This window comes from Hylobates moloch, unplaced genomic scaffold (assembly GCF_009828535.3).
Source record: "Hylobates moloch isolate HMO894 unplaced genomic scaffold, HMol_V3 SCAFFOLD_1, whole genome shotgun sequence".
Lineage (NCBI taxonomy): Eukaryota > Metazoa > Chordata > Mammalia > Primates > Hylobatidae > Hylobates > Hylobates moloch.
The window spans coordinates 99,735,654-99,762,774 of record NW_026652276.1 but is presented as its reverse complement, the minus strand read 5'-3'; the positions used below and the strand labels follow the sequence as shown (position 1 = coordinate 99,762,774).

General features: G+C 48.9%; 3 protein-coding genes and 1 long non-coding RNA gene across 22 annotated transcripts in view; 2 read left to right on the top strand and 2 right to left on the bottom strand.

Annotated features, from left to right (window-relative positions):
• Positions 1-1,734: 1,734 nt before the first annotated feature.
• LOC131381809 (uncharacterized) lies at positions 1,735-5,317 on the bottom strand. Its single transcript, XR_009210760.1, has 3 exons — positions 5,197-5,317; positions 3,054-3,175; positions 1,735-1,836 (listed from the first exon to the last, which is right to left on the bottom strand). It is a non-coding gene; the product is annotated as an uncharacterized LOC131381809 (long non-coding RNA).
• PPP1R35 (protein phosphatase 1 regulatory subunit 35) lies at positions 5,065-6,308 on the top strand. 2 transcript variants are annotated; one of them, XM_032756071.2, is made up of 4 exons: positions 5,070-5,435; positions 5,512-5,728; positions 5,809-5,945; positions 6,043-6,305. In XM_032756071.2, the coding sequence occupies exons 1-4, from the start codon at positions 5,205-5,207 to the stop codon at positions 6,214-6,216; spliced, it is 759 nt and encodes a 252-aa protein (XP_032611962.1). In that variant the 5' UTR covers positions 5,070-5,204; the 3' UTR covers positions 6,217-6,305. The 2 variants fall into 2 exon arrangements, with proteins under 2 accessions (XP_032611963.1, XP_032611962.1); XM_032756072.2 differs by lacking the exon at positions 5,809-5,945 and having other exon boundaries at positions 5,065-5,435; positions 6,043-6,308.
• A 1,157-nt stretch (positions 6,309-7,465) lies between these two features.
• On the bottom strand, positions 7,466-12,778 carry MEPCE (methylphosphate capping enzyme). 2 transcript variants are annotated; one of them, XM_032756052.2, is made up of 5 exons: positions 12,532-12,778; positions 9,882-10,541; positions 8,438-8,656; positions 8,186-8,312; positions 7,466-8,073 (listed from the first exon to the last, which is right to left on the bottom strand). In XM_032756052.2, the coding sequence occupies exons 2-5, from the start codon at positions 10,143-10,145 to the stop codon at positions 8,021-8,023; spliced, it is 663 nt and encodes a 220-aa protein (XP_032611943.1). In that variant the 5' UTR covers positions 10,146-10,541; positions 12,532-12,778; the 3' UTR covers positions 7,466-8,020. The 2 variants fall into 2 exon arrangements, with proteins under 2 accessions (XP_032611943.1, XP_032611941.1); XM_032756050.2 differs by lacking the exon at positions 12,532-12,778 and having other exon boundaries at positions 9,882-12,476.
• Positions 12,413-27,121, top strand: part of ZCWPW1 (zinc finger CW-type and PWWP domain containing 1) — a 28,740-nt gene continuing 14,031 nt past the window's right edge. For 7 of the 17 annotated variants that reach the window (XM_032756059.2, XM_032756055.2, XM_058443454.1 and 4 more), the window contains exons 1-8: positions 13,290-13,602; positions 16,539-16,645; positions 21,476-21,532; positions 22,269-22,522; positions 22,962-23,040; positions 24,956-25,073; positions 25,687-25,838; positions 26,046-26,168. In XM_032756059.2, the coding sequence (XP_032611950.2) occupies positions 21,505-21,532; positions 22,269-22,522; positions 22,962-23,040; positions 24,956-25,073; positions 25,687-25,838; positions 26,046-26,168 (754 nt within the window). In that variant the 5' untranslated portion in view covers positions 13,290-13,602; positions 16,539-16,645; positions 21,476-21,504. Of the gene's footprint in view, positions 12,517-12,778; positions 13,010-13,166; positions 13,603-16,538; positions 16,646-21,475; positions 21,533-22,268; positions 22,523-22,961; positions 23,041-24,955; positions 25,074-25,686; positions 25,839-26,045; positions 26,169-27,121 lie in introns of those variants that run through there. The other 10 variants (XM_058443441.1, XM_032756056.2, XM_058443429.1 and 7 more) reach the window with 9 other exon arrangements.

Here is a 27,121-nt window from a genome sequence, read left to right as displayed (position 1 = left end):
AAATAATATTTAAGGGATGGGTGTTGCTCTGTCGCCGAGGCTGCAGTGCAGTGGCATGATCATAGCTCACTGCAGCCTCGAAGTCCTGGGCTCAAGGGATCCTCCCATTTCGACCTCCCCAGTACCTAGGATTACAGGCATGCACCACCACGCCTGGCTAATTTTTAATTTTTTTATAGAGACTGGGTCTCACTATGTTGCCCAGGCTGGTCTTGAACTCCTGGCCTCAAAGGGATCCTCCTGCCTCTGCCTCCCAAAGTGCTGGAATTACAGGCATGAGTCACGGTGTCCCAGCCATTTTTTTTTTTTTTTTTTGAGACAGAGTCTCGTGCCATTGCCCAGGCTGGAGTGCAGTGGTGCCATCCTGGCTCACTGCAACCTCAGCCTCTCAGGTTCAAGTGATTCTCGTGCCTCAGCCTCCCGAGTAGCTGGAATTACAGGCATGTGCTGCCATGCCAAGGTAATTTTTTGTAGTTTTAGTAGAGAAAGGGTTTCACTGTGTTGCCCAGGTTGGTCTCGAACTCCTGGCCTCAAGTGATCTGCCTGCCTTGGCCTCCCAAAGTGCTGGAATTATAGGCATGAACCACCATGCCCTGTCCTCCTCCCCACTTTTTTTTGTTTGTTTTTGTTTTTTTGAGACTGAGGCTGGCTCTGTCACCCAGGCTGGAGTGCAGCAGTGCAATCTCGACTTACTGCAACCTCTGCCTCCCCAGTTCAAGCAATTCTTCTGCCTCAGCCTCCCGAGTAGCTGGGACTACAGATGCGTGCCACCATGCTCGGCTAATTTTTTGTCCCCTTTTCTTTTGAAGAGGAAAAGCAATTCCTGGCCTCCCAGCCTGGCCAGCCAAAATAGCTTAGGAAGAATGTGGGCAGGCCCAAGACCTCTCACCTCCCTCACCTCCACCTTCCGATCTTCACATTCATACTGTTTTCTTTTTTAAAAAAATTATTATTATTTATTTATTTATTTATTTATTTATTTATTTTTTTTTTTTTTGAGACAGAATCTTGCTCTTTTGCCCAGGCCGGAGTGCAGTGGCGCTATCTCGGCTCACTGCAAGCTCCGCCTCCCAGGTTCACGCCATTTTCCTGCCTCAGCCTCCCGAGTAGCTGGGACTACAGGCGCCCGCCACCACGTCCGGCTAATTTTTTGTATTTTTTTAGTACAGACGGGGTTTCACCGTGTTAGCCAGGATGGTCTTGATCTCCTGACCTCGTGATCTGCCCGCCTTGGCCTCCCAAAGTGCTGGGATTACAGGCATGAGCCACCGCGCCCAGCCTATTATTATTTTTTGAGACGGAGTTTTGCTCTTGTTGCCTAGGCTGGAATGTAATGGCACGATCTCTGGCTCACCGCAACCTCCGCCTCCCAGCTTCAAGCAATTCTGCCTCAGCCTCCTGAGTAGCTGGGATTACAAGCATGCACCACCACACCCAGCTCATTTTGTATTTTTAGTAGAGACAGGGTTTCTCCATGTTGGTCAGGCTGATCTCGAACTCCCGACCTCAGGTGATCCGCCCGCCTCGGCATCCCAAAGTGCTGGGATTACAGGCGTGAGCCACCGCGCCAGGCCCTGTTTTCTTAAAATCATTGGTAAACATTCCACTTCTTGGAGACCCGCAATGTAAACTGGGCAAACAGAATGGCTTGTTTTCATCTGTGCTGGGGCCTGAAATGAGACAGTGACTAGATTTTAAGGCTGAGGAATTGCGTTTACTGGGTTCATGGACATGAACTCCTGTAGGGCCCAGATATTTATCAGCATGGCCAAGGCCTGGGGGACAGTTTCGAGTTTCAGCTCCAACACTTCCTGCATGCCAAAGCTGAGTCAGCCTCTTTTTTTAAATAAACAAAAAACGTTTAGTCACAGAGATGTTCAAGAATATGCAAAAGTAGAGAAAATATAGTAATAAAATCCTGCTTCAGCAGTCATCAACATTTGGCTTCATTCATGTACCCTCAAACACTGTTCCGAACCCCAACTTTTTTTTCTCTTGTGACAGGGTCTCACTCTGTCACCCAGGCTGGAGTGCAGTGGCGAGATCTTGGCTCGCTGCAACCGCTGCCTCCTGGGTTCAAGTGATTCTCATGCCTCAGTCTCCTGAGTAGCTGGGACTATGGGCCTACAGGCACGTGCTACCATGCCTGGCTAATTTTTTGTACTTTTTAGTAAAGACAAGGTTTTGCCATGTTGCCCAGGCTGGTCTCGAACTCCTGAGCTCAGGCAACTTGCCTGCCTCAGCTTCCTAAAGTGCTGGGATTACAGACTTGAGCCACTGTGCTCAGTCTTGATACTTTTCAATTTAAGGTAAAATATAGCATGATTTATTAATTTTTTGTTCTTTTTTTTTTTTTTTGAGACAGAGTCTAGCTCTGTCACTCAGGCTGGAGTGCAGTGGCACAATCTCGGCTCACTGCAACCTCCACCTCCTGGGTTCAAGTGATTGTCCTGCCTCAGTCTCCCAAGTAGTTGGGACTACAGGCACGTGTCTCCACACCTGGCTAATTTTTTTGTATTTGTATTTTATTTTACTATTATTTTTTGAGGCAGAGTCTCGCTCTGTTACACAGGCTGGAGTCCAGTTGCACGATCTCAGCTCACTGCAACATACGCCTCCCGGGTTCAAGCGATTCTTGTGCCTCAGCTTCCCAAGTAGCTGGGATTACAGGTGTGCACCACCATGCCTGGCTAATTTTTGTATTTTTAGTAGAGACGGGGTTTCACCATGTTGGCCAGGCTGGTCTCGAACTCCTGACCTCAAGTGATCCACCCATCCTGGCTTCCCAAAGTGCTGGGATTACAAGTGTAAGCCACCGTGCCTGGCCTGATTTTTTAAAACCTTTTAATATAATCATATAAAATGCATACATTTCAAAAGTCAAATATACAAAACAAAGTATATTTGGAGGAATCTAGACTCTTTGTCTTTCATTCTATTCTCTCCCTCCTATGTCACCATTAAAAAATTTTAATTTATACTCCCAGTTTAAAAATTTATATTTGTACCTCGCTATTTCTTTTCACAATTGAACAATGAGATAATAGACATACTTTCTTGTTCTTAACTTTAGCAGGAAAGCCTCTAGTGTTTCACCATTGAGATCTTCCTTTAAAATCCTTTTTGTAAAATTTGGGCTATGCTATCCATTCTATCTGATGTTCCACAGCACTTCCTGAAAAGATAAAATGAACAATGTGGAAACTCTCATAATGAAAAGTGGTACACAAACATGCCTGTTGACTGAGCATCAATCAATTCCAGGAAAGCCTCAAGATTCCTGAACCTTTCCTGAACCTTTTTGAAGGAGTTTGGAGAATTAAAAAAAAAAAAAAAAAAAAAAAAAAGAGTAAGAAAGGATTCCTGAACTCACTTCCACTTACATTCTACAAAAAAATGAAAGGAGGCTTGCAGAATTGAGGGGACCTGCCCCAAGTAACCTAAGGAGCAGGTGGGAGCTCTCATTTCCTTTTCTGCAGTTCAGGGGTCTTCTGCTACGTGGAAAAGCTCAGGGCCCAGGATAAATCCACTGACATTAAAAATTAAAAAAACTGAACTCAAGGCTGGGTGCAGTGGCTACTGCCTATAATCATAGCACTTTGGGAGGCCAAGGCAGGTGAACCACTTAAGGTCAGGCGTTCGAGGCCAACATGGTGAAACCCTGTCTCTACTAAAAATACAAAAAAATTAGCCGGGCGTGGTGGTAGGCGCCTGTAACCCCACCTACTTGGGAGGCTAAGGTGGGAGAATTGCTTGAACATTGCAGGCAGAGGTTGCAGTGAGCTGAGATTGTGCCACAGCCTCCAGCCTGGGCAACAGAGCGAGACTCCGTCTCAAAAAAACAAAACAAAATATTGAACCCACAATACAGAGTTTTTTGTTTATTTGTTTCTGAGACAGGGTCTTGCTCTGTCGCCCACGCTAGAGTGCAGTGGTATGATCAGAGCTCATTGCAGCCTGGAACTCCTGGACTCAAGTGATCCTCCCGCCTCAGCCTTCCCAGTAGCTGGGACTACAGGCGAGCACCACCACCATGCCCGGCTAAAATTAAATTTTTTTGGTAGAGATTGGGAATGGTGGTGTGGGGTCTCGGTATGTTGCCCATGTTTGTCTCCAGCTCAGGGTTTCAAGCCATCTTCCCGCCTTGGCCTCCCAAACAGTTGGAATTGCAGGCATGCGCTACCGCACCCGTTCCAGGTATCTACTTTCTATACAAATTAATATTTCAGGGAACTCTCGAAGGTAAAAGTAGTCACAAAAAGCTGCAAGAGTTGCTGTGTCTCAGAAGGGAGACCGGGATGGGGTCGGCGACCCCCGCCCGCACTCATACAGGGAAACTCCGGTCTGAGTTTGGAGGCAACGGAACACCGGAAATGCTGTGGAGGTCTGAGTGGGGAGGTCAGGGCACACTGGACCGTTACCTTAAAGCTGCCCCATTTATGGCCAGGCGCGGTGGCTCACGCCTGTAATCCCAGCACTTTAGGAGGCCGAGGTGGGCGGATCACGAGGTCAGGAGTTCGGGACCAGCCTGACCAACATGGTGAAACCCCATCTCTACTAAAAATACAAAAATTAGGCGGGCGTGGTGGCGCGCTTGTAATCCCAGCTACTCAGGAGGCTGAGGCAGGAGAATCTCTTGAACCTGGGAGGCGGAGGTTGCAGTGAGCCGAAATCGCACCCCTGCACTCCAGCCTGGGCTACAGAGAGAGGCTCAGTCTCAAAAAAAAAAAAAATGCTGCCCCATTTGGCGCCCCAGGAATGAGGACTGACACACGGCACTGGGCATCGCAGCACTAGCAGGACTAAGATTCCTCTGGGCAACGCAGCCATAGCAGTTTTCAAGAGGAGGAGTGGCCCTGATGAGGACCCGTAGGGCTGCAACCGACCCCCATCTCAAAAACACTTCGGCTTGGGGGCGGTGCCAAGGCTGTGAGTGCTTCCAACACTTCGGCTTGGGGGCGGTGCCAAGGCTGTGAGTGCGGAAGCCCGCTGGGAACCTGGGGACGGGGTGAGGGAAATGACGCCTGGGAGCGTCAACAGGGTGGGTGGGGCTGCTGACTCCGCCCCCGAAGGAAAGGGTTAACGGTTTCCGGTAGCGGCGTCTAGGAGGGGCGGGGGAAAGGAGGTGGTGGCCAGGCTGTGTCCCCTGACCCTTGGACCGCCAGCGACCCCCGCATCCCCGCACCCTCAAGGCACCTCCAAAGATGATGGGTTGTGGGGAGTCAGAGCTGGAGTCGGCGGACGGGGAAGAAGCCGCGGCGGTCCCGGGGCCACCCCCGGAGCCCCAAGTCCCGGAACTCCGAGCCCCAGTGCCCGAGCCCGGCCTGGACTTGAGCCTGAGCCCGCGGCCTGACAGCCCTCAGCCGCGGCACGGCAGCCCCGGGCGGCGGAAAGGGCGGGCGGAGCGGCGGGGCGAGGCTCGGCAGCGGCGACAGGTGAGCGGAGGAGGCTGGCCGCCGGCCCGCGACGGCCTCGCGCCCACCTAGTCACTGCCCTGCCCTCTGCTCCCAGGTCCGTTTCCGCCTGACGCCGCCCTCCCCGGTGCGGTCCGAGCCGGAGCCTGCGCTGCCGCAGGAGCTGGAGATGCCGGTGCTGCAGAGCAGCCTGGCCTTGGGCCTGGAGCTGCGGGCCGCAGCCGGGAGCCCCTTTGATGCTGCGAAGGCCGTGGAGGAACAGCTGAGAAAGTCGTTCCAGATCCGCTGCGGCCTGGAGGAGAGCGTGTCCGAGGGTGAGGGGGGCGGGGGGCCGGCCGCGTGCGGGAGTCGGGGCGAGGGGCGCCGCTCACCTCCGCCCCCGCTGCGCTCTCAGGGCTGAACGTGCCGCGCTCCAAGCGGCTTTTCCGGGACCTGGTGAGCCTGCAGGTGCCGGAGGAACAGGTTCTGAACGCCGCGCTCAGGGAGAAATTGGCTCTCCTGCCGCCACAGGCTCGAGCCCCGCACCCAAAGGTGATGGGGTGTGGGTGTGGGGCTTCCTCCATATACCCCCTTACCCGGATCCTTCCTCCCAAAGTGTAACCTTGCTTTGGGCCCCACCTCTCAACAGGCGCCACCTGGGCCGGGGCCAGACATGACCATCTTGTGTGACCCAGAAACACTATTTTATGAATCTCCACACCTGACCCTGGACGGTCTGCCCCCTCTCCGACTTCAACTCCGGCCCCGCCCTTCAGAGGACACCTTCCTCATGCACCGGACACTGAGGCGATGGGAAGCGTAGACTCCAAAGATGCTTGGAGGGCTAGTTCGTATTTTTGTGTTAAACTGTTTGTTAGAATAAAGTAATTTTGCTAATAAATGAGACTCTTCTTGGAGGCATAAAATGGGGTTAAAAGCTCTCTAGAGGGTTATCCACTTAGCCTCAGGTTGGAAGCTGCCTGGAAGTCGAGTTTGGGGGCCTTTTTGGAACTTAGTAGAATCATGGCAAGTGGAAAACACTGTCCACGTTAGAGGTTTACTTAGATACTCCTCCGTTCACAACCTTACCTGCCTCTCCGACTTCAGCCACAGCTACTGCCTGTTTTTGATCAGGCAGCGATTGTTCCCTGCATCACTGACTCTGATCTCTCAAAACGCAGGGCCCAGCCTATCACACTTCACGGAAACCTTCCATGATTACCTGTCTCAAGGAGCTTGCAAGCCAGCTGTCTGCACTGAGTTACTGAAATTATTTCCTTGCTTTTTACCTTTAAGAGCCTTGCCCATCCTGTTTACACCTGACCTGAATACTCAGTATGTTCGAAGTTCTAGTAACACCTAACAAGCCCCCAAAGAGCTTCATGTTGTTAATTGCCTGTAAGTCTGATTCCACAGCACGAAAAAGGTGCTGGCCCATCCCTGAGCATTTGATCCAAAGCACTTTTGCCCACCTCCACCATCAACTCTTTCCAAGTTAACCTTCTGGCCAGGTGCGGTGGCTCGCACCTGTAATCCCAGCACTTTGGAAGGCCGAGGCGGGTGGATCACCTGAGGTCAAGAGTTTGAAAGCAGCCTGGCCAACATGATGAAACCCCCGTGTCTACTAAAAATACAAAAAATTCGCTGGGCATGGTGGCACGTGCCTGTAATCCCAGCTACTTGGGAGGGTGAGGCAGGAGAATCACTTGAACCTGGGAGGCGGATGTTGCAGTAAGCCGAGATCACACCACTGCACTCCAGCCTGACGACAGAATGAATCTTCATCTCAGAAATCTAACAAAAACCAAAAAGTTAGCCTTCTGCCCAAAGCCTCTACAGGGTTTTTCTGGGGAGGGAAGGCAGACTCCAAGTTCCACACCAAAATTTGCATTACACACCTTTTCCTGACTAGGCTTCTGTGTACTTGCGTGTGGACTTGAGTAGTGTTCAACAATCAGCTCAACCACTGAAAAACTTGTCTGCCTTGAGACGTAAGAGAAACAGCACAGGTTCTGGTGGGAGGCACCACCCATCCCCCACCAGCTAGAAAATACCGACACAGGTGTGGGGGCCACTGCCCTAGACATCAAGTTTATTGTGCTGTTCTCACATTCAAAACCCAACCCCCTCTCCCACTGGGGGAGGGCAGAGGGAAGGATTTTCACAGTACCTGCGTGCCTCCCTGCCAGGCTTCCCCCTCTAACCCTCAGTCCATCTATCCATGGTCCACTGAAATGCAGCTAGGGACAAGAGCTAGGGACAACGGCCAAGGAGAAATGGGAATCTCTCTCCTTGGGAGAACAAGAGGAAAGAGCTAGAGAATTTAATATCCTCCCACCTCCCATGCCCTAGGAGAACAGAGGTCAGCAAACAGTCCATGCCATCCAGCCTGGGAGGCTGGGGGAGAGGAAGATGGTGGTGACTCCAGCACAGCCAGCCTGGCTGCGCAGGTGCCAGAGGCATAGGGAGGAGGCTGAGGCAGCGACGGAAGAAAAGCTTTCTTTGCAGATCCAAGAAAGGAAACTATTTTTGGAGTCAGAAAGGAAAGACCTTGGGACACTTTCCTCTTCCCCCAGGTCCTTATGAGCAGCGAGGGCAGCCTCTTCACTTTCTGTTCAGGGGGCCGCTTAATGGCTGGGGGATCGGGCCTTGTGGAACAGGTATACAGGACGCTGGAAGCCTGAGGGGAGAGAAAGTGATCAGAAGGGGTTGGCAGCACCTCAAGAGTCCCCATGGGGGTCTGCACTCTTTCAGCCGGGACCAGCCTCCCTGACAAAATAAATCAGCCTTACCTTTAGAGGTGTTGTGGGGTGTGGCCACAAGCTCATAGCTGGAGAAGCCCACGTCTGGGGATGTCAGGTAGGAACTGAACTGCTCTGGCTTCAATTGGATTCGGTAGTAGTTCTTGTAGATTGTTTCCTAAGGAGAGAGGTAAGGGACCACTTCAGCATGCTGCCGCCTCCCCTGGCCAAGGGCGATGCCCACCTCGGGGACTTTTCTTGCCTCAACCAAAGGAATGATTATTCCCCCAACACCCAACTCACCGTAAGAGTCTTTCTCTTGCCATACGACGACCAGGGTTGGGGCTCTAGGACCAAGATGCCCCCAGGGCGTAGGTGCCGGTAGATCCGGCGAAACATGCGCTTCAGGCCCTCATCTCCCCAGTTCAGATGCACCCACTTGGTGAGGCTGAGGCAGAGCACCACATCATACTCAGGTGTTTGGGCCTCCACCAGGTCATCTCGATCCAGCACATAATTACCCTGAGGGCAAGAATAGGCAGCGAGGTCAACGGAGGGAATCAATTAACCCCTGCTCCCAGGCAACCTGCTCTGAGGCCGATACAGTCCTGTGGCCTCACTTTAGCCTGTGGCAACGTTCTTCTCAGACTAACTCCCAAAAGGTGCCTGCCCTCTTTTTGTTTTCTCCTCTACACCTTCCTGCCTCTGCTTCATCCTACTGGTGGTAAGCCAAAAAAGGTCGAGGGAGCCTGAGTAATTTTTAAAGGTGCAAATTATCCGTGAAGTCTTCCAAAGCTAGAGTCCCAGGACCGTATCCTGTGGTTATTCTCACCCACAGACATTAAGTGGAGTGACTGCAGGTTTTGCAAGGGTAACTAACCCAGGTTTCACAGGCAGACCTGTGGTTCCTTCCCTGCAGTTGGGGCTGGCAAAATTTCAGGCCGATTCTTTCCTTTCCCTGACAGAAATAAAGAGCCACATCCTTTAGGAAGCCTTTTCTAGAAGATAAGCTCATCACAACCCTCTAAAAAGGCCATTCTTCAGGCTTAACCCAACACAATGCCAAAGATCCCAGCAGGTGGCCTAACTGGAATGTTCTCTGGGGAGCTGTGTGCGGTCAAGGGACTCTGCAGGGCATGGGACTCTCTCCTCTCTGCAGAGGAGTTTCTGGTTCTTCCCTCTCCCACTATCTAGGGTCAATGTGGAGAGGATCTACAGCCAAGCCACTTGGGTTCCTGACACTCTTCAACAAATTGTCCAGGAAAACAAAAGCCGCTGATGGGAGCAACGCTGGCTATCAAAGGGCAGAAACGCCAATATTAGCCTGCCGCTACCCTAATCTCCTCCCTAGAAGACATTCCATGCCTGAACCCCATTCTCAGGCTCCTTCAGTAAACCTGAGGACCAAGTTCCACCTTGATCAAATTCCCTAGTGAGCAGTAGCCTTCAAGGGAAAGGAAGGTGGACGAGTGTGGATTATAGGCCAAGCCGGGAGCAGAGCAAAAAAAGAGTCCTCCTCTATCTTGGAGATCCTTGCAGTCATGACAAAGGACTCCAGGGTCAATGCCCCAAGGTAGAGACCCCACCTTTCCAGGTTATAAGAGGGGAGAGACGCCCAGTAGAGGCTCTCACTTGCCAACCCAGACCCCTCTTTTGAGGATCTGGGTCACAACCTTCCCTGCTACATTCCCATTTAATCTCATCTTCACAGCTGGCCCCTATTCCAAGAGCCTCTGGACCCTCTTACCGTGACGAAGACAACATTGTTGGGGAAGACTGATGTGTCCGCTCCATCCAAGGGCACTTGGGGGGCAGCGATGGGACCCCGGCTGGCAGTCAGCGAGGCTGGGAAGCAGCTCCTCTTTCGAACGGTGGTGGTCCCTTCCTCACCCTCTGCCCCCGGGTCCCCTTCCAAAGTCTGGGGTGGGAGACGCAGCTCCTCGGAAAGGTAGTGTCGGATGTTTTGGCGGGCAGAATGGATGAGCCGGGAATCGATATCCAGGCCCACCATACGGGACGGGCCCCACTTGCAGGCAATGCTCAGGGTCAAATGGCCCACATTGCAGCCCAGATCTAGGACGTCCCGGCCCCGAAACCACTCAGGCTTCAACACCCGAAGGCGCCCATCCTCACAGGAAGGATTGCGGTACCCATAGTATTTGCAATAATTCCCATACTGGAACTTGCGCTGTTGCTTTTTGAAGCCTGCTGCAGGCAGTGGGTGGTGGTGGTGGTGGCGGCCTCCCCAACTCCCTCGGCCCTTTTCCTTGGGACCCTGGCCTCCACCCCTAGCCCCTGCCTCCGACTTGCTGGAAGTCCTGCGACGTTTGCGATGTCGGGAGGAGGAAGACGGGGGTGCAGAGGTAACTGAGGCAGCGGGAGGGGCTGACAGGGAGCCTGAGGGACCCTGCAGAGCAGATGGAAGGGGAGACACCACTTCATCCCTGCAGTTGATGGCTGTGTTGAGTTCATAGGGTTGGGGGGCATCCCGGTTCTGGCCCCTGTGCCGCGGCTGCTGTGAGGCGCCCTCCCCGTGGAGTGAGGGGGTGAGAGGGGCTGTGGGCGGCACGGGGTGGCTCTCACTCCCTCCGGCTGCCTGCTGCTGCTGGTGGTGCTGTCCCCGGTGTCTATGCCGCTTCCGACCAGTCTTGAGTGGCGAAGCAAGAACTACATGGCCCTCATCAGTGCAAGTATTGAGACTGAGCGGGTCAGTAATATCTTTGGGGATGAGGATCTCCACCGGATCTCGCCCTTTGGCCGGAAGGGGGGATGACTTAGGGGTCTCCGCGTTGAGGGCGCGGCTCACTTCCTCATCCAGGAGGCTATTCAGGTTCAGGGGATCAAAGATATTGCCCCCCAGGAGGAAGTTGGAGGGTAACACAGAGTCACAGTCCGAATTCACCCGCCTGCGCCTCTTGAAGGCCGGATGTTTGAAGCCTCCCCCGCCTCCCCCTACATTACAGCTATTTCTCCTCTTACCCCCGCCCCCCCCAGGTGGCCGGTGGGGCTGATAGCCATTGCGGGGTCGAGGAGGAGCAGGCGGACCCAGCTCTGTCCCGCCCCCTCCCCGGCGCTCCTCCCCCACGTCCGGGGGAGCGGCTCGCCCCGGGGGATCCGACAGGCGGGCCTCCCCGTGCGACTGCGCCTGGGGGCCGCCCCCTCGGTGCTGCTGCGCCTGGGGACCACCAGGGGACGTGGCCGCGGCCCCGGGGCTTTCCCGACCGACCCCAGCGACCGGGGACCCCGCAGATGGCGCGCAAGGACCCGGACCACGCTCCGTCCCGCCGCGGAGATCCCCAGAGGCGGCCTCTTGGTGCGGTGGCACCGTGGGGCCGCCCCCTCCGCCCGACTCATCTTTGAGCGGCGGCGGCGGGGCCGGCACCAGAAACGGCTCCTTCTCCGCCGCCATCTCGATCATTTCCTCCCCTTATTCCGTCCCAGTCGGGGTAACGAGGGGGATCAGGGGGCTTAACCCCCCCTGCCTGGACCCTGCTCCCTTCCCCCCCTTTCCCGAGTGCGCGCGCAGCTCTGCTCTTCTCGCCTAGTCTCGCGCCCAAGCGCCTCCCCGCGAAGTGCGCCCCACTCGCCCGCGAGACCAAAACAAGATGCCCGCGAGACCCGAACTACTCGAGGACTCAACTGCGCGTGCGCCGACCCCTTTCTCCTCCACCACTACCACCCGGCCGCGAGCGCGCACGGAGAGCGCGCGTTCCCTTCGCTCCAGAACCACGCATGCGCACTCCGCCACCACCCTGGTTGCGCGCGCATCAGAGTACGAACCAACTTAACGGCTCTGGGAGTTTAAATATAACCCCCCTACAGCCCCCGCAAAAGCCCACCACCCCAAACTGACACCCTACTTCCCTGCGCAGCTATGTCCGGCCCTACTGATCTCCTTTGTCTCTGCCGCGCGATCCCACCCACCGTAGGCGGGGGACGGGAGCTGGTGTGAAAATGTCTCCTTGACACCCGACCCTTGTTCCTGAGGAATGAGTCTCAGCGATCTCCGCCCGGCTCTAAATCCAACAACCTCCCCACCCCGCCTCCTTCCTCCCCCTAGTGGGTAGCGCCTGCGCACACCCTTTTGGGCTTGCGCGGGTAGAGGCAGCACGTGCTGGAGGTGGCGCCCCGCCCCCCCGTCTTAGGGGTGGGGCCTGTGACGTCGCTTCCTTAAGTTTGGTAAACGCAGCGTGCGTCAGCGCGATCCGGAGGGGCGGGGCTTCCCGACGAAGGGCGGTGCTCATGAATTATTCATGAGCCGTTGGTAGCACACCTCCCCCCCTCTGCCCACCTTCTTAGAAGCGCTTCCGAGGGAGCGGAGGGGAGACCCTACAAAGCCAAGGAAGGGCAGGAGTGGAACTGGGCTCAGTAAAACGCGATAGGTCATTATAACTCACCCCCCTCGAAAATATTCTCTGCTGAATTGGGGAAAAAGAAAAAGCACTAAAACAGCCGATGTTGTCCAACTTCCTCTTCCCCCGAAACGGCTGAGTCGTTCTCTGGCTCCTCTACCGTCCCCCAATCGCAATCACCTGGAGACGCCACACCACGCCTTCCTCTCCGCCTCCACACCCACGGCCCGAACCCCAACGCCTCCGCCCACTCCCGACGCCCGCTCACTGGCCCGTCAGCTCGCGGGCCTCCCTGAACGCCCGCCGCGGCGCCGCGCCGACTTATATACCAGCGGGTGTGGGCGGGGACGGGGGTTCGGTCCGGGCTGGGCCCTCCAGCTTCTGCCAATGAGGAAGAAGCGAGTCTATGCCGTTTTCTCGGGGAGATGCGCCGCCCGGTCTCCCTGCCAGCGGAGTGCCGGGCCGAGGACAGGGCGGCAGGGGTGACAGTGGGGTCCAGGAGAGTCTCAAATAAAATCCTAAGGTGAGGGCTTGAAGGAGACCAGCAGGAAGAGGAAGAATTAGGGAACGGAAAGAGGGAAGAAAAGGCAGTCTGAAACAGAAAAGTTAGTAAGATGTGCTTCAGGAACAATCAGGCGCTGCGGCCGCCGCCTAAAAATATGTGACACCAAAGAGGATTCTGGGATTTGTAGTTTTCCCGGGACGTTCGGGTGGAAGATGGCGGATTTACCTCAGCTGCGGAAACGCAGACGCTGTTTCCAGTTGCGCATGCGCCTCGGCCCCGCGAGCGTGCCGCCGGGGGGGTGGAGCTAGTGCTCAGGGCGTCCTCGTTCCTTTTCTTGGTGGCGGGAAACCTGGGTCAAGGTGTGAGGGGCTTACGGAGTCGTCGCGGCAGCCGGTTCTGCCCCTTGCCTTTAGGTCCTCCTTGCTCCTGAAGGTAGCCGGCTAGTTTCTGGTTGTAGGTGAAGGTGCTAGGCGCCGCCAGTCCTGGCACCCGTTGCCTGAGGAGAAACTCTCAGGGCGACAACCAGCTCTTGGCCCTTTTTCCTCAGAATCTGTCGCCCCCAAGAAACAGACAAAAATAGCCCAGTCTCCTGGCGGGCACCAACGATATGAGTAAGAATGAGGATCACGGGGCCTCGGCGGGAGTGGGAGTGGAGGGGAGATTCCCTCATGGTGGGAGGAAGGAAGGGAGGGGACGGGGAAGAGAGAGGGGGACGTGTGGCTCAGGGACACCGACTTGAACCGCTATCCCTGAGAGAGAATAAGGGGTGAGGGAAGAGAGGAAAAATGGGAGTGCCCCCCAAATGGGAAGAACTTCTCTCCAAAACTTCTTGCCTTTGGATTGCAAGGTGGATTTGGGATTGGGGCTTTTTTGTTTTTAGACAGTCTCGCTGTGTTGCCCAGGTTGGAATGCAGTGGGGCAGCCTCGGCTCACTGCAACCCCCGCCTCCCAGGTTCAAGCGATTCTCCTGACTCAGCCTCCCGAGGAGCTGGGACTACAGGCACCTGCCACTATGCCCGGCTAATTTTGTATTTTCAGTAGAGACGGGGTTTCTCCATGTTGGCCAGGCTGGTCTCGAACTCCTGACCTTAGGTGATCTGCCCACCTTGGCCTCCCAAAATGCTGGGATTACAGGCACGCGCCACCGTGCCCGGCTGATTTTTTTGTATTTTTAGTAGAGACGGGGTTTCCCCGTATTGGCCAGGCTGGTCCCGAACTCCTGACTTAAGGTGATCTACCCGCCTCTTCTTTCTTGTTAAAAGTTTTAAATCGGGCTTGCTGAGCTTGTGCACAAACACGAAGGAAGCAAGCAAGGGAGGGAAGGGGGAGGAAGGAAGGAGGGAGGGAAGGAGAAGAGAGAGAGGTGGGGGGAGGGAGGAAGGGAGGAAAGGAGAAAGGGGAGGTAGGAAGGGAGAAAGGGGAGGGAGGGAGAGGAAGGAAGAAGGAGGGGAAGCGGGGAAGGGAGGAAGGGGAGGGGGTAGGAAGGAGAGGGGGAGGAAAGGGAAGGAGGGAGGGAGGAGGAGGAAGGAAAGGAGGAGGAAGGGAGGGAAGAGAGAGGAGGGAAGGAGCAAGGAGAGGGAGGGAGGAGGGCAAAGAAGGAGGGGGAGGGAGAGAGGGAGGGAAGGAGGGGGAGGAAGGGATGGAGGGACAAAGGGAGAAGGAGGGAGGAAGGAAGAGAGGGGAGGAAGGAGTAGAGGGAGAGAGGGAGGGAGAAAAAGTGAGGGAGGGAGGAAACTGCTATTAGTTAATTGAGGCATGAAAATAAGCAGGAGTCAACATACTGTTATTAATACAAAAAGGAAGATCAGACTCTGGCTTAAGAAAGATTTGAAATACACTTTTTTTTTTTTTTTTTTTTTTTGAGACAGAGTCTCGCTCATTTTGCCCAGGCTGGAGTGCAATAGCACGATCTTGGCTCACTGCAACCTCCACTTCCTGGGTTCAAGTGATTCTCCTGCTTCAGCCTCCCAAGTAGCTGAGATTACAGGCGCCTGCCACCATGCCCGGCTAATTTTTATATTTTAGTACAGACGGGGCTTCACCATGTTGGTCAGGCTGGTCTCGAACTCCTGACCTTAGGTGATCCACATGCCTTTGCCTCCCAAAGTGCTGGAATTACAGGCGTGAGCCACTGCGCCCGGCTGAAATATACTCTTTAAATACCGCTTTTTTGAGGCTCAGGGAGTCTGGGTTAGAGGACAATGCTAAAGGGTTTACTTCTCTTAAACCAAGGATTTGAGGAACAATATAAGGAAGGGAGTGATTGGATGGTTAGGAAGAAGAAATTTGGAAACACATTCTGAATGGTGTGTTGGGAGAGAGAATTACTGTTTATTTAAAAAAATATTGGCAAGACTGACAAGTTATCTAGGTCAGTTCTCAAACTTTTTGGTCTGAGAACCCTTTTATACCCTTAAAATTTATGGAGGACTCCAAAAAGCTTTTATTTGGTTTGTATCTGTTGATACTAACATTTTAGGAATTAAAATTCAGAAACATTTAAAGTTTGATTAGAAATCACAATAATAAATATGTTTTTTTGTTTTGTTTTTGTTTTTGTTTTTGTTTTTTTTGAGACGGAGTCTTGCTCTTTCGCCCAGGCTAGAGTGCAGTGGCGCTATCTTGGCTCACTGCAAGCTCCGCCTCCCGGGTTCACGCCATTCTCCTGCCTCAGCCTCCTGAGTAGCTGGGACTACAGGCGCCCGCCACCGCGCCCAGCTAATTTTTTGTATTTTTAGTAGAGATGGGGTTTCACCGTGTTAGCCAGGATGGTCTTGATCTCCTGACCTCGTGATCTGCCCCCCTTGGCCTCCCAAAGTGCTAGGATTACAGGCATGAGCCACCACGCCTGGTCAATAATAAATATGTTAACCTAAACAGGTTTTTATGAAAAATATATTCTCCTAAACAAAAGAAAATTTAGCATGAAGAATGGTGGTGGTTTACAGTTTTGCAAATCTCTTTCATGTCTGGCTTAATGGAAAACAACTGGATTCTCATCTGTTTCTGCGTTCAGTCTGTTGGGATATCTTGTTTTTGCAAAAGTACATGAGAAAATCCAGCTTAATACAGATAGGTAGTTGGAAAAGGGAGAGGGCCCCCTAGGATTTTGGGACTACACTTAGAACTGCTGGGTTAGGTGATTTCATCTCAAAATTTATGTGATGATTTTTAATGTTCTAAGTGAAATAAAACTCTTTTTTGAGATCCTCATTCACTTTCCCTTGGTTCCCTTTATTATTTCTAAGTTCTTTTTCCCTTCTGATTTACCCTCATTTCGTATGTTGAGTGATGGGAATATGGTTTCTGGAACTGTACTGGTTCTTTTACATTCTTATTTAAAGCCTTTGCCCCTCTTATTAAAGCCTTCCCCCCAACCCCACACCCTGCGCCTCTTCATCTAAGGTAAGAAAAGAGAAATTAAAACCTCAAATTTTATTCCTGGATCTACAGCCTCTAGTCATTTAGTAGCTGTACAGAAGAAAGTTAGTGGTATTTTATATATTTATTAACTGTCTGTATTTTTTTCTCTCTCTCTCTGAACCAGCTTTCAGTATTTGTTACTGTGAAAGAAGTTAATTCACCTGAAACAGAGAAGGGGCAACCTGAGTTATCAGAAAGTGACTTCCTGGCCTTCCCTTCTTTATTGATCAGGTTAGAGCTTTTGTTTGAAAGCAGTGTTCATCACATACACAGATTATACATATTATGTGATACTATACATCACTGTTTATAGATTTATTACATCTTATTAATTCAACAACAGTGAACCACAATTCTGTCTAGTTGGTTGGGGCTCCAGAAACATACTTTGGCCTAGGAAGATCTTTACAGGTTTAGATAAGTATTTGAACCTAAATACTGGAAATGTTTGCATTTTTAGGTTGGTCAAAATACTCTCCTTTAATTAAAGAATTTAGGCTGGGCATGGTGCCTCATGCCTGTAATCCCAGCACTTTGGGAGGCTGAGGCAGGCGGATCATGAGGTCAGGAGATTGAGACTATCCTGGCCAACATGGTGAAACTTTGTCTCTACTAAAAATACGAAAATTAGCTGGGGGTGGTGGTACGCTCCTGTAATCCCAGCTACTTGGGAGGCTGAGGCAGGAGAATCGCTTGAACCTGGGAGGCAGAGGTTTCAGTGAGTCAAGATCGTGCCACTGCACTCCAGCCTGGCGACAGAGCAAGCCTGTGTCTCAAAAAAATAATAATTTAAAATATTTTTTGAAGTGGTAACATTTATATGTTTTAAAATGCCAAAGATACATGAGGGAGTCCACCAAAAGCTTCCTTTCACTCTCATCTACCGAGTTCTACTCCCCAGAGGCATTTTGATCCATTTTTTTCTTCTTCCAGAGAAAATTTATGATTAACAAGCCTATTATACCAGACATATGTTTTTAAAAACTAAATGTTGTCATCTGAAACACACTAATTTTCACTCTGCTTTTCTCACTTAGCATAGCCCTTGTAATTTAGACAGTGACTTCTTGTGATCTTTTTTGGAATTTTAAAGTCTAGGAAAAGATATATTTGTCATTTGTGGTCAAATTAATACTCTTTTTACAGCCTAATTTTACCCAGTCTTTTTTTTTTTTTTTTTTTCGAGACGGAGTTTTGTTCTTGTTGCCCAGGCTGGAGTGTAGTGGCGCGATCTTGGCTCACTGCAGCCTCCGCCTCCTGGGTGCAAGCAATTCTCCTGCCTCAGCCTCCTGAGTAGCTGGGATTACAGGCGCCCGCCACCACGCCCGGCTAATTTTTTGTATTTTTAGTAGAGATGGGATTTCGCCATGTTGACCAGGCTGGTCTCGAACTCCTGACCTCAGGTGATCCACTCGCTTCAGCCTCCCAAGGTGCTGGGATTACAGGCGTGAGCCACCATGCCTGGCCAATTTTTTTTTTCTTTTTCACACAAAACAATAAACATTTTCTAAAAGTACATACGAACAAAAAGATGCATATCAAACATATTAGGAAGGTTGCGCATGGGAAGACGGGGAATAGAAATGGGGGGTGGGAATTAAAGAAAATAAATGAGAGAGGGACTTTGTATGGATCAATGATAATAACTCAATCCTGTATTTGACAAAGAAGAAGGAGAAGGAAGAGGAAGAAAAAGAAAGTGGGATAAAGGATCAGAAAGGGAGGAAAATAGAAAAAATTAGAGTATGACTCCAGGGTAGACCTGTTTTGTTGTCGCTTGGTTCGTTGGTTGGTTTGACAGTTGTATTTTTCATATGTTTCGCCATGTTGGCCAGGCTGGTCTCGAGCTCCTAGCCTCAAGTGATCAACCCGCCTCAGCCTCCCAGAGTACTGGGACTACAGGCGTGAGCCACCACATCCAGCCCCCACATTGCTTCTGGCCTCTGTGGTAGACCTCCCAGAGCCTGGCCAATTTTATCCAGTCATTACCTTCTATTTAGGATTATAATAAAGGAGATTAATTTGCTCGAGTGTTTCTCCCCAAAATTCCAACTTGCCTTTTTTTCTGGAGCAAATATGTTTTGGGATTGGTGATGATGAGTTAAAATGGAAACAGCAAGAAAATGTGCCCCTTAATATAAAGGAAACATAGTTGCTTTAGAACAGCACATCTGAATTATTCACATTTATAGAAGTGAGAAAAGGAAGAGAAAAATGCTAAAGGGTATTCACATTTAGCCATTCTGTGGCCACACTGTCAAAACCTCAGTACCCTTTAAGTTTATCTTATGGTCTAGAGAGAGGAACCCTACACCTTGAACAAGTTTGGCCATTTAAGGTCTTACAATTTTCTGATCCTTGAAAGGGAAGTGTATATGAATCAAATGATCCATTTTATGCTGCTTTTGGATCTCTTTATAGAGGGCTATCACAGATTTAGAACAATGAGTTTCAGTTGCAGGGCTTTCAAACTGCTCAAAACCAACAGCCGGAAACAAGATCACTGAGTAGAATAGATATGTTATTAGTAGAATTGAGAGGCAGAAGTCCTGGGTTCATCTAAGCTCAACAATATATTAACACTGAGTCTTTAGGCAAACCACTTAACCTTTGTTAGCATATTTTTTTCATCTGTAGAAAGGGGAGTTGGGCTTTATTATCCCTAAAGGTCTTGCCAGAGCCATAATGCTTTTTATAATGGTTATAAAAGTAAGAATGGCATATATCCCCTAAGGCTAAAGAAAACTGGGTGAAGGGCTGTAAGAAGTTAAGGTTAATAAAATAAAAGACAGTTTTCTTCAGAAAGCTGGGTGGACACAGAATACTATGCAGCCATATAAAAGAACAAGATCATGTCCTTTGCAGCAACATGGATGGAGCTGGAGGCCGTTATCCTAAGTGAATTAACGTAGGAACAGAAAACCAAATACTATATATTCTCACTTATAAAGTGGGAGCTCAACATTACATACACATGGACACAAAGAAGGGAACAATAGACACTGGGGCCTACTTGAGGGTGGAGAGTGGGAGGAGGGTGAGGACTGAAAAACTACCTTTTGGGTACTATACTCACTATCTGTGAAACAAAATTATCTGTACACTAAATCCCATGACATGCAATTTACCCATGTAACAAACCTGCACATGTACCCCTTGAATGTAAAATAAAGGTTGGAAAGAAAAAATAAAAATAAAGCTGCGTGGAAATAGTATCAGTAGTGGGAAAGTATAAATTGGAAAATAAAAATATTGGAATGTCCACAGATGAGTCTTGGCACACTGGTGGGTCATGAATAGCTTGTAGCTGTGTAGGTACTAATTTCTTCTTCAGCCTTTGGTGTGACTCTTCAGTTGCCTATGGCTGTGAGCAGCCTGGTCCTTTTACCCCCAGAGTACCTGGAAATTTCATTTTCTATGTGTTTCAGTATACGCTATTAATGTATGTTTTCTGTGTGTGCTGTGATAGCAAAATGGTGGTGAAGCACTAAATTAGACTGTTAGGATGTCACGTAGCAGTTACTAGCACAAACTTTGAAATCAGACAGGTTCTAATTCTGATTTTACTACTTATCGATGACTTGATATCTTTAAATCCCTGTAAACCTGAATTTCCCCCAAGTGTAAAATGTTAACAATCTCATAGATCTGTTGTGAGAATTAAATGGAATGCTACATAAAGGGTAAAGAATATAGTCAGTGCTCAATAAGTGTTAGCCATTAACATTAGTCACAGTGTCAGTAGTAATCAAGAAACACATTGATGTCAGGCCGGGTGCAGTGGCTCACGCCTGTAATCCCAGCACTTTGGGAGGCTGAGGTGGGCAGATTACCTGAGGTGGGGAGTTCGAGACCAGCCTGACCAATATGGAGAAACTCCGTCTCTACTAAAAATACAAAATTAGCCGGCGGTGGTGGCGCATGCCTGTAATCCCAGCTACTCAGGAGGCTGAGGCTGGAGAATCACTTGAACCCGGGAGGTGGAGGTTGCAGTGCGCCAAGATCGCACCATTGCACTCCAGCCTGGGCAACAATTGCAAAATTCCATCTCAAAAAAAAAAAAAAAAATTGATATCGTGTGGAACATCTGTGAGTAGATTGCTGAAGATGAACTATGAATATCAAAGAAGGCGCTAATTTAATTTCTCATTATTAGGTGCTAAGGTAGAATAAGGAAAAATATACTAAATTCTCTGGGAACCTCTGCTGGTTATCAAATACTTCTATGACTAGAGATTGGTAGAATCTAGTACATTTGAAAATTTGATTGGACTGAGGATCTAAGAAAGGGAAAATAAACATTATAATGATGTTAAAAGTAGTGCTTCTCTATGCACAGAGACCTCTGAGGTCAGAGAATTACCAAATTATGTGTGTGTTCTAAGTGTTTAGGAGAGGCTTATGAAATGAGGCTACCCCTCTGAAGAAAACTCTTTAACTGCCAGGATTGTTCATATCCTACCATCACTGCTCTACTACTACCTATGCTTCTGGTACTACTACCATTTCTGCTGCCTGCCTTAGGTTGGACATGGTTCTAGGCACATAAAACACGAATGATTGCTGCTAATATTTATTTGTTATTTAAATTTTTAAGTCAGGGTCTCACTCTGTCACCCAGGCTGGGGTGCAGGGGCACAATTTTGGCTCACTGCAGCCTCCCCCTCCTGGGCTTAAGTGATCCTCCCATCTCGGTCTCCAGAGTAGCTGGGACTACAGGTGCATGCCACCACACTGGCTAATTTGTTTTATTTTTTGTAGAAATGGGGTTTTGCCGTGTTGCCCAGGCTGGTCTTGAACTCCTGGGCTGAAGTGATCTGCCTGCCATGGCCTCCTAAAGTGCCAGGATTACAGGTGTGAGCCACCACACCCAGCCCTGATTGTTGCCAATCTGAAACAGTAACTCATTATTCCCTGGCGTGTAATTGGCACCACAGAGGAGGTCAAGAATGCAGAAAAATAGTTCAGAGGTCTGAAACAGAGTTTCTGAACCCAAGAAGACAGAAAATTTAAAATCTTGTTTAGTCAGAGTCATAGCAGTTAATTTCTTTTTTCTAACAGAGGCACATAAAGTGTAGTTTCTAAGCTGAATGATGACAACATTGCAGAATAAAGAAGGTGAGTCAAGAGTGAGGGAGGTTCACTTTGTACATTTCTCTCATTTTTCTCCTTTTGGACATCCTTTCCACCAAAGGATGGTTCAGGTCCCTATATTCTGTGCCCACTCGGGTCAAATTACTGCTCTGCTAGATGCTTTGAGTGAAATAAATGTGACTTAAAAACAGTCCTCCTCGAGGAACATATAAACTCAGGGAGAGAAAAGGCATTTAAATCCCTATTATAAAGTTGAATGTGGTAAATGCCACCAGTTATGTGCAGAGTATTAAGCTCAGAAGAAAGATATACCTGGGAGAATCTTTATAATTTTTATTGAGGAGGTGGCATAAGAGCTGTGAATAATTTATAGATTTTGACTAGTTTTTTTAAAAATTGCTCTAATTTTCCATAACATTTTATCTAAAGTAAAAATGAGCAAATTATACAGTTTCACATTTGGATAATTCAGCTTTCTGCATGCTTATATTTATCACCTTTGACTTAGTGGTTCCCAAACCTGGCAGTATATCAGAATCAACTAGCCTCGTAAAATTACAGATTGCTAGGCCTCTCACGTCAAACTACCTCATCAGCCTCTCAGGGCTGGGGAGTGGAGTAGGCAGTGAGAGACCCAGGAAACTGAATTTGTTAAAAGCTCTCTCCATATCATTCTGTTATGGCTAGTCAAAGGGTAATGTTTGGCAATCTCTGTTGGACTGTATGTTTCATAAATTCCACTTGATCACATTTCTTTCAGAATGTAGAAAGGGACCAAAGAGAATCTTTGCCCCACCTGCACAAAAATCTTACAGCCTGTTACCTTGTAGCCCTAACTCCCCCAAGGAAGAGACCCTGGGGATCAGTTCCCCAGAGACAGAGGCCAGGATAAGCCTGCCAAAGGCCAGTTTAAAGAAGAAAGAGGAAAAAGCAACCATGAAGAATGTTCCAAGCAGAGAACAGGAGAAAAAAAGAAAAGCACAAATCAACAAGCAAGCAGAGAAGAAAGAAAAGGTACCAGTCATGCTGGTGGGCTCTGGTAGGACATTTCCTCATACCTTACCCCTGGCTCAGGCTAGACATACAAGAGTCTTTTCACATTGGGGAAATTGACCTTAGAGTTTCAGGTTTGTATTCCTTTTTGGAGGCTTCCTTTTTTTTTTTTTCTCAAAGAGGTCAAAAATGTTTTGATTGAAGAATTGAGCAGGAAATAATGGGATGAGGTGGGTTAGAGGTGGGGGTAGAAGTGGACAGAGACATTATACACTTTTTCTTTTGACTCCTTTATTCCCAGGAGATCTGGGATAGAGTTCATGGCCTCCTTAGGTATGCTGACTGCATGCCTTCCGTCTTATAAACTTACTGCCTCATCTGAAGGAGGCTTCCCTGACTGTTCAGAGGGGAAAACTATGGAAAGATAAGTGGTTTTCCTCCCCTACCCTTGTCTCTGCAGGAAAAATCAAGTCTTACCAATGCAGAATTTGAGGAGATTGTCCAGATTGTTCTGCAGAAGTCCCTTCAGGAGTGCTTGGGTATGGCATGTAGTAAGAGAAAAAGGGTTTCAGTTAGGCAGTGACTGTTACCTGAGAGGGAGAGTTAAGTCTGATAGCTTCTCTCTTTCTCTCCCATCTTCTAAATAAGGTAATATTAGATGAGACTTCAACATATTTTAAAAATACTTCATCATCTGTCAACAGGACTATAGCTAAACCATAAAGGGCACATATTTTTAGAAAAAGTAGATTACATTGACTTCAGAATTTATATATAGTCTTACCTAAATTTTCAAGCCATTATGGGTTTTTTGTTGTTATTTATTTACTTATTTATTATTATTATTTTTTTGAGATGGAATCTTGTTCTGTCACCCAGGCTGGAGGGCAGTGATGTGATCTCAGCTCACTACAGCCTCTGCCTCCCAGGTTCAAGTGATTCCCCTGCCTCAGCCTCCCGAGTAGCTGGGATTACAGGCACCCACCACCACGCCTAGCTAATTTTTGTATTTTAGTAGAGGCAAGGTTTCACCAGGCTGGCCAGGCTGGTCTCGAACTCCTGACCTCAAGTGATCCGCCCACCTCAGCCTCTCAGTGCTGGAATTACATGTGTAAGCCACTGCACCCAGCCTGTTGTTTTAATTTTTACTTTTTGTAGAGATAAGGTCTTGCTATGTTGCCTAGGCTGGTCTTGAACTCATGGCTGCAAGCAATTCTCCCATTTCAGCCTCCCAAAGTGCTGGGATTGTAGACGTGAGCTACAGTGCCTGGCCCTAAATTTTTAAAATGCAGTTAAAATTCGTTTCTATGTATTTACAGACAACTTCAAATAAGATAAAATTGTTTTCCCTAGATTTGAAAAACTTAGGGTACATACCCTTGCAAATTTCAGTTTCTAATACCGATTTTGCATGTGGTTAGAGATTTAGTTTTTGGAATAAAGAACGCAGTGAGGGAGGCCAGGTGCAGTGGCTCATGCCTGTAATCCCAGCACTTTGGGAGGCCAAGGCGGGTGGATCACTTGAGGTCAGGAGTTCAAGACCAGCCTGCCCAACATAGTGAAACCCCGTCTCTACTAAAAATATAAAAATTAGCCAGGCGTGGTGGCGTGCGCCTCTAGTCCCAGCTACTCAGGAGGCTGAGACACAAGAATCACTTGAACCTGGGAGGTGGAAGTTGCAGTGAGCCGAGATTGCGCCACTTCACTCCAGCCTGGGCGACAGAGCAAGACTCTGTCTCAAAAAAAACCAAAAAACAAAAACGAGAAAACCAAAAACCTCTATGAAGGCTTCTCCATAAGTTCATGAGGCTGAAGAGAACAGTCTGACATTTCAGCCATTCTTAGGTATACTTCTATTCCTAGGCATTTGAGCAACAAATGATATAAAATACAGTACATGTAATTTTTTTTTTTTTTTTTTAGACAGAGTCTCACTCTGTTGCCCAGGCTGGAGTGCAGTGGTGTAATCTTGGCTCACTGCAACTTCCGCCTCCCAGGTTCAAGAAATTCTCCTGCCTCAGCCTCCCAAGAAGCTGAGACTACAGGTGCACGCCACCGTGCCCAGCAAATTTTTTGTATTTTAGTAGAGACAGCGTTTCACCATGTTGTCCAGGCTGGTCTTGAACTCCTGAGCTTTGGCATTCCACCCACCTCGGCCTCCCAAAGTGTTAGGATTACAGGCGTGAGCCACTGTGCCTGGCCTATAATTTTTTTACGTACACAAAATTATCATTACCTGGCCATCCTGGAATGAGGCAGATCAATCTGGAAAGGCTTGCAGGAAGATACATATTTGTAGTTTTTCCTGAAATTTTAAATATTTAAAGTTCTGTGATATGACAGGTAGGCTTTTTCAGGCTACAGGGAGAAGACACTTTAGAGAAAATGTTAGGGAATAATAGAGTGGCTTTTTCACTTTTTTGCTTCTCTGCTTATAGTATTTTGTTTTGGGAGGGATGGGATCTGGCCTTGATTTTGCAGAGACTTCTTGTGCCCAGCCCATAGTATCTACCCAATCAGACAAGGAGCCAGGAATTACTGCTTCTGCTACTGATACTGATAATGCTAATGGGTAAGTTTATTTCGGTGAGGCAAGTTGAATACAGAATGGACTACACATTCATGGTCAGTCAGTCTATCTATCTGTCTGTCTATCTGGTCATTTATCATACTTTTTTTTTTTTTTTTTTTTTTGAGACGGAGTCTTGCTCTGTCGCCCAGGCTGGAGTACAGTGGCGCAATCTTAGCTCACTGCGACCTCTGCCTCCTGGGTTCAAGCGATTCTCCTGCCTCAGCCTCCCGAGTAGCTGGGATTACAGGCGCTTGCCACCATACCCAGCTAATTTTTATGCTTTTTAGTAGAGACGGGGTTTCACCATATCAGCCAGGTTGGTCTCGAACTCCTGACCTTGTGATCCACCCACCTTGGCCTCCCAAAGTGCTGGGATTACAGGCGTGAGCCACTAGGCCCAGCCCATTTATCATATTTCTATAGATTTCTCTCAGCTCAGGAAAGATACCTGTTTGAGTTGGGAAAAATAGGCAAGTAGATGGATGAAATGGCCTCAGGAGGGCCTTAGAGAGCTTAGGATTCATCTGTCTTCCTTTTACTTGGGTTTTTTCAAAAGAAGAGTTCTGCAGTTGCTCTATTTTTACATTTCATTAAAATAAAACCTCATTTTCAGAGAGGAGGTACCACATGCTCAAGAGATTTCAGTGTCTTGGGAAGGTGAAGCTGCCCCTGAGATAAAGACAACTAAGCTAGGCCAGCCAGATCCTGCACCCTCTAAGAAGAAATCCAATAGATTCACCTTAAGCAAAAGAAAGAAGGAAGCTCGTAAGTACAGTCAGATATACTTTGAAGCCTGGCTCAAGTACTTGCTCCAGGAAATTAGGGAATGGGACCATGGGCAGGCTGAGAATTTTCAGCCCAAGACTTGAGACTATTAGGCTGTAATTCTTCTTCCTTCTTTCACTGACCTTTACTATCTACAAAGATTGTCTTCTTCATCTCCCCACCCCACGTTTTCTTTTTTCTTCCCAGAAGATGAGAAGGTGGAGAAAACTCAAGGTGGACATGAGCACAGACAGGAAGACCAACTAAAGAAAACAGTTCAGCATCATTCTCAGATCAGGGACCAGCAAAAAGGAGAGATAAGTGGTTTTGGTGAGTTCAGCTGGTTTGGCAAACCTACTTGGCTTGAAAATTTGAGATAGAGCAGAGGCAGGGTTAGGATGTTAGAGGAAACTGCAAAGAATATGGTTAATCTCTCACAGCTGCTTGTTGCAGAATATGCTGCTGAGAGAATGATTTTATTCATTCAGTCATTTATTCACATAATCCATAGTTGTTGGGTGCCTACTATATACAAAGCATTTTAGATGTTTCCCAGGAAGAAAATGAAGATGTGGTAAGAAAGGTCATAGAAAAATCAGGAGTGGTATTATAGATCCCAGGGGAGGAGAGAATTTAAAGAAAGAAGGATGCTCAGCTATGTCAAATGCCATCGTAAAGAAGTCAAAGAGGATAAACATAAGCCCAAGGACATCACAATTAGGAGGCCGTTAGGGGTTTGGTTATAGCTACTGAAAGGGTTGGTAAGTGTGAATGGCAGCTTATAGCTGGTTGAAGAGTAGACACTTTTTCATTTAGTTTAGATATGGAAAGTAAGAGGGAGAAAATGGTAGATAAAAAGGAATGGAGGCTGGGCATGGTGGCTCATGCTTGTAATCCCAGCTCTGTGGGATGCCGAGGTGGGCGGATCACAAGGTCAGGAGTTCAAGACCAGCCTGACCAATATGGTGAAACCCCATCTCTACTAAAAATACAAAAATTAGCCCGGCGTGGTGGCGTGCGCCTGTAGTCTCAGCTACTTGGAGGCTGAGGCAGGAGAATCCCTTGAACCCGGGAGACGGAGGTTGCAGTGAGCCAAGATTGTGCCACTGCACTCCAGCCTGGGCAACAAAGTGAGACTCTATCTCAAAAAAAAAAAAAAAAAAGGAATGGGTACAGAGTTGAGGGAGGGGTTTTTTGTTTTGTTTCGTTTTGAGATGGAGTCTTGCTCTGTCGCCAGGCTGGAGTGCGGTGGCACAATCTCCACTCACAGCAACCTTCGCCTC

Bases quoted from the DNA above. Each gene is read 5' to 3' on its own strand.
- PPP1R35 (XM_032756071.2), top strand. From the start codon at position 5,205: ATGATGGGTTGTGGGGAGTCAGAGCTGGAGTCGGCGGACGGGGAAGAA. The intron at 5,729-5,808 runs GTGAGGGGGGCG...CTGCGCTCTCAG, and splicing joins GGAGGAGAGCGTGTCCGAGG to GGCTGAACGTGCCGCGCTCC. The intron at 5,946-6,042 runs GTGATGGGGTGT...ACCTCTCAACAG, and splicing joins CTCGAGCCCCGCACCCAAAG to GCGCCACCTGGGCCGGGGCC.
- MEPCE (XM_032756050.2), bottom strand. From the start codon at position 11,552: ATGATCGAGATGGCGGCGGAGAAGGAGCCGTTTCTGGTGCCGGCCCCG. The intron at 8,657-9,881 runs GTAAGAGGGTCC...TCTTGCCCTCAG, and splicing joins ACAATGTTGTCTTCGTCACG to GGTAATTATGTGCTGGATCG. The intron at 8,074-8,185 runs GTAAGGCTGATT...CTCTCCCCTCAG, and splicing joins ACCCCACAACACCTCTAAAG to GCTTCCAGCGTCCTGTATAC.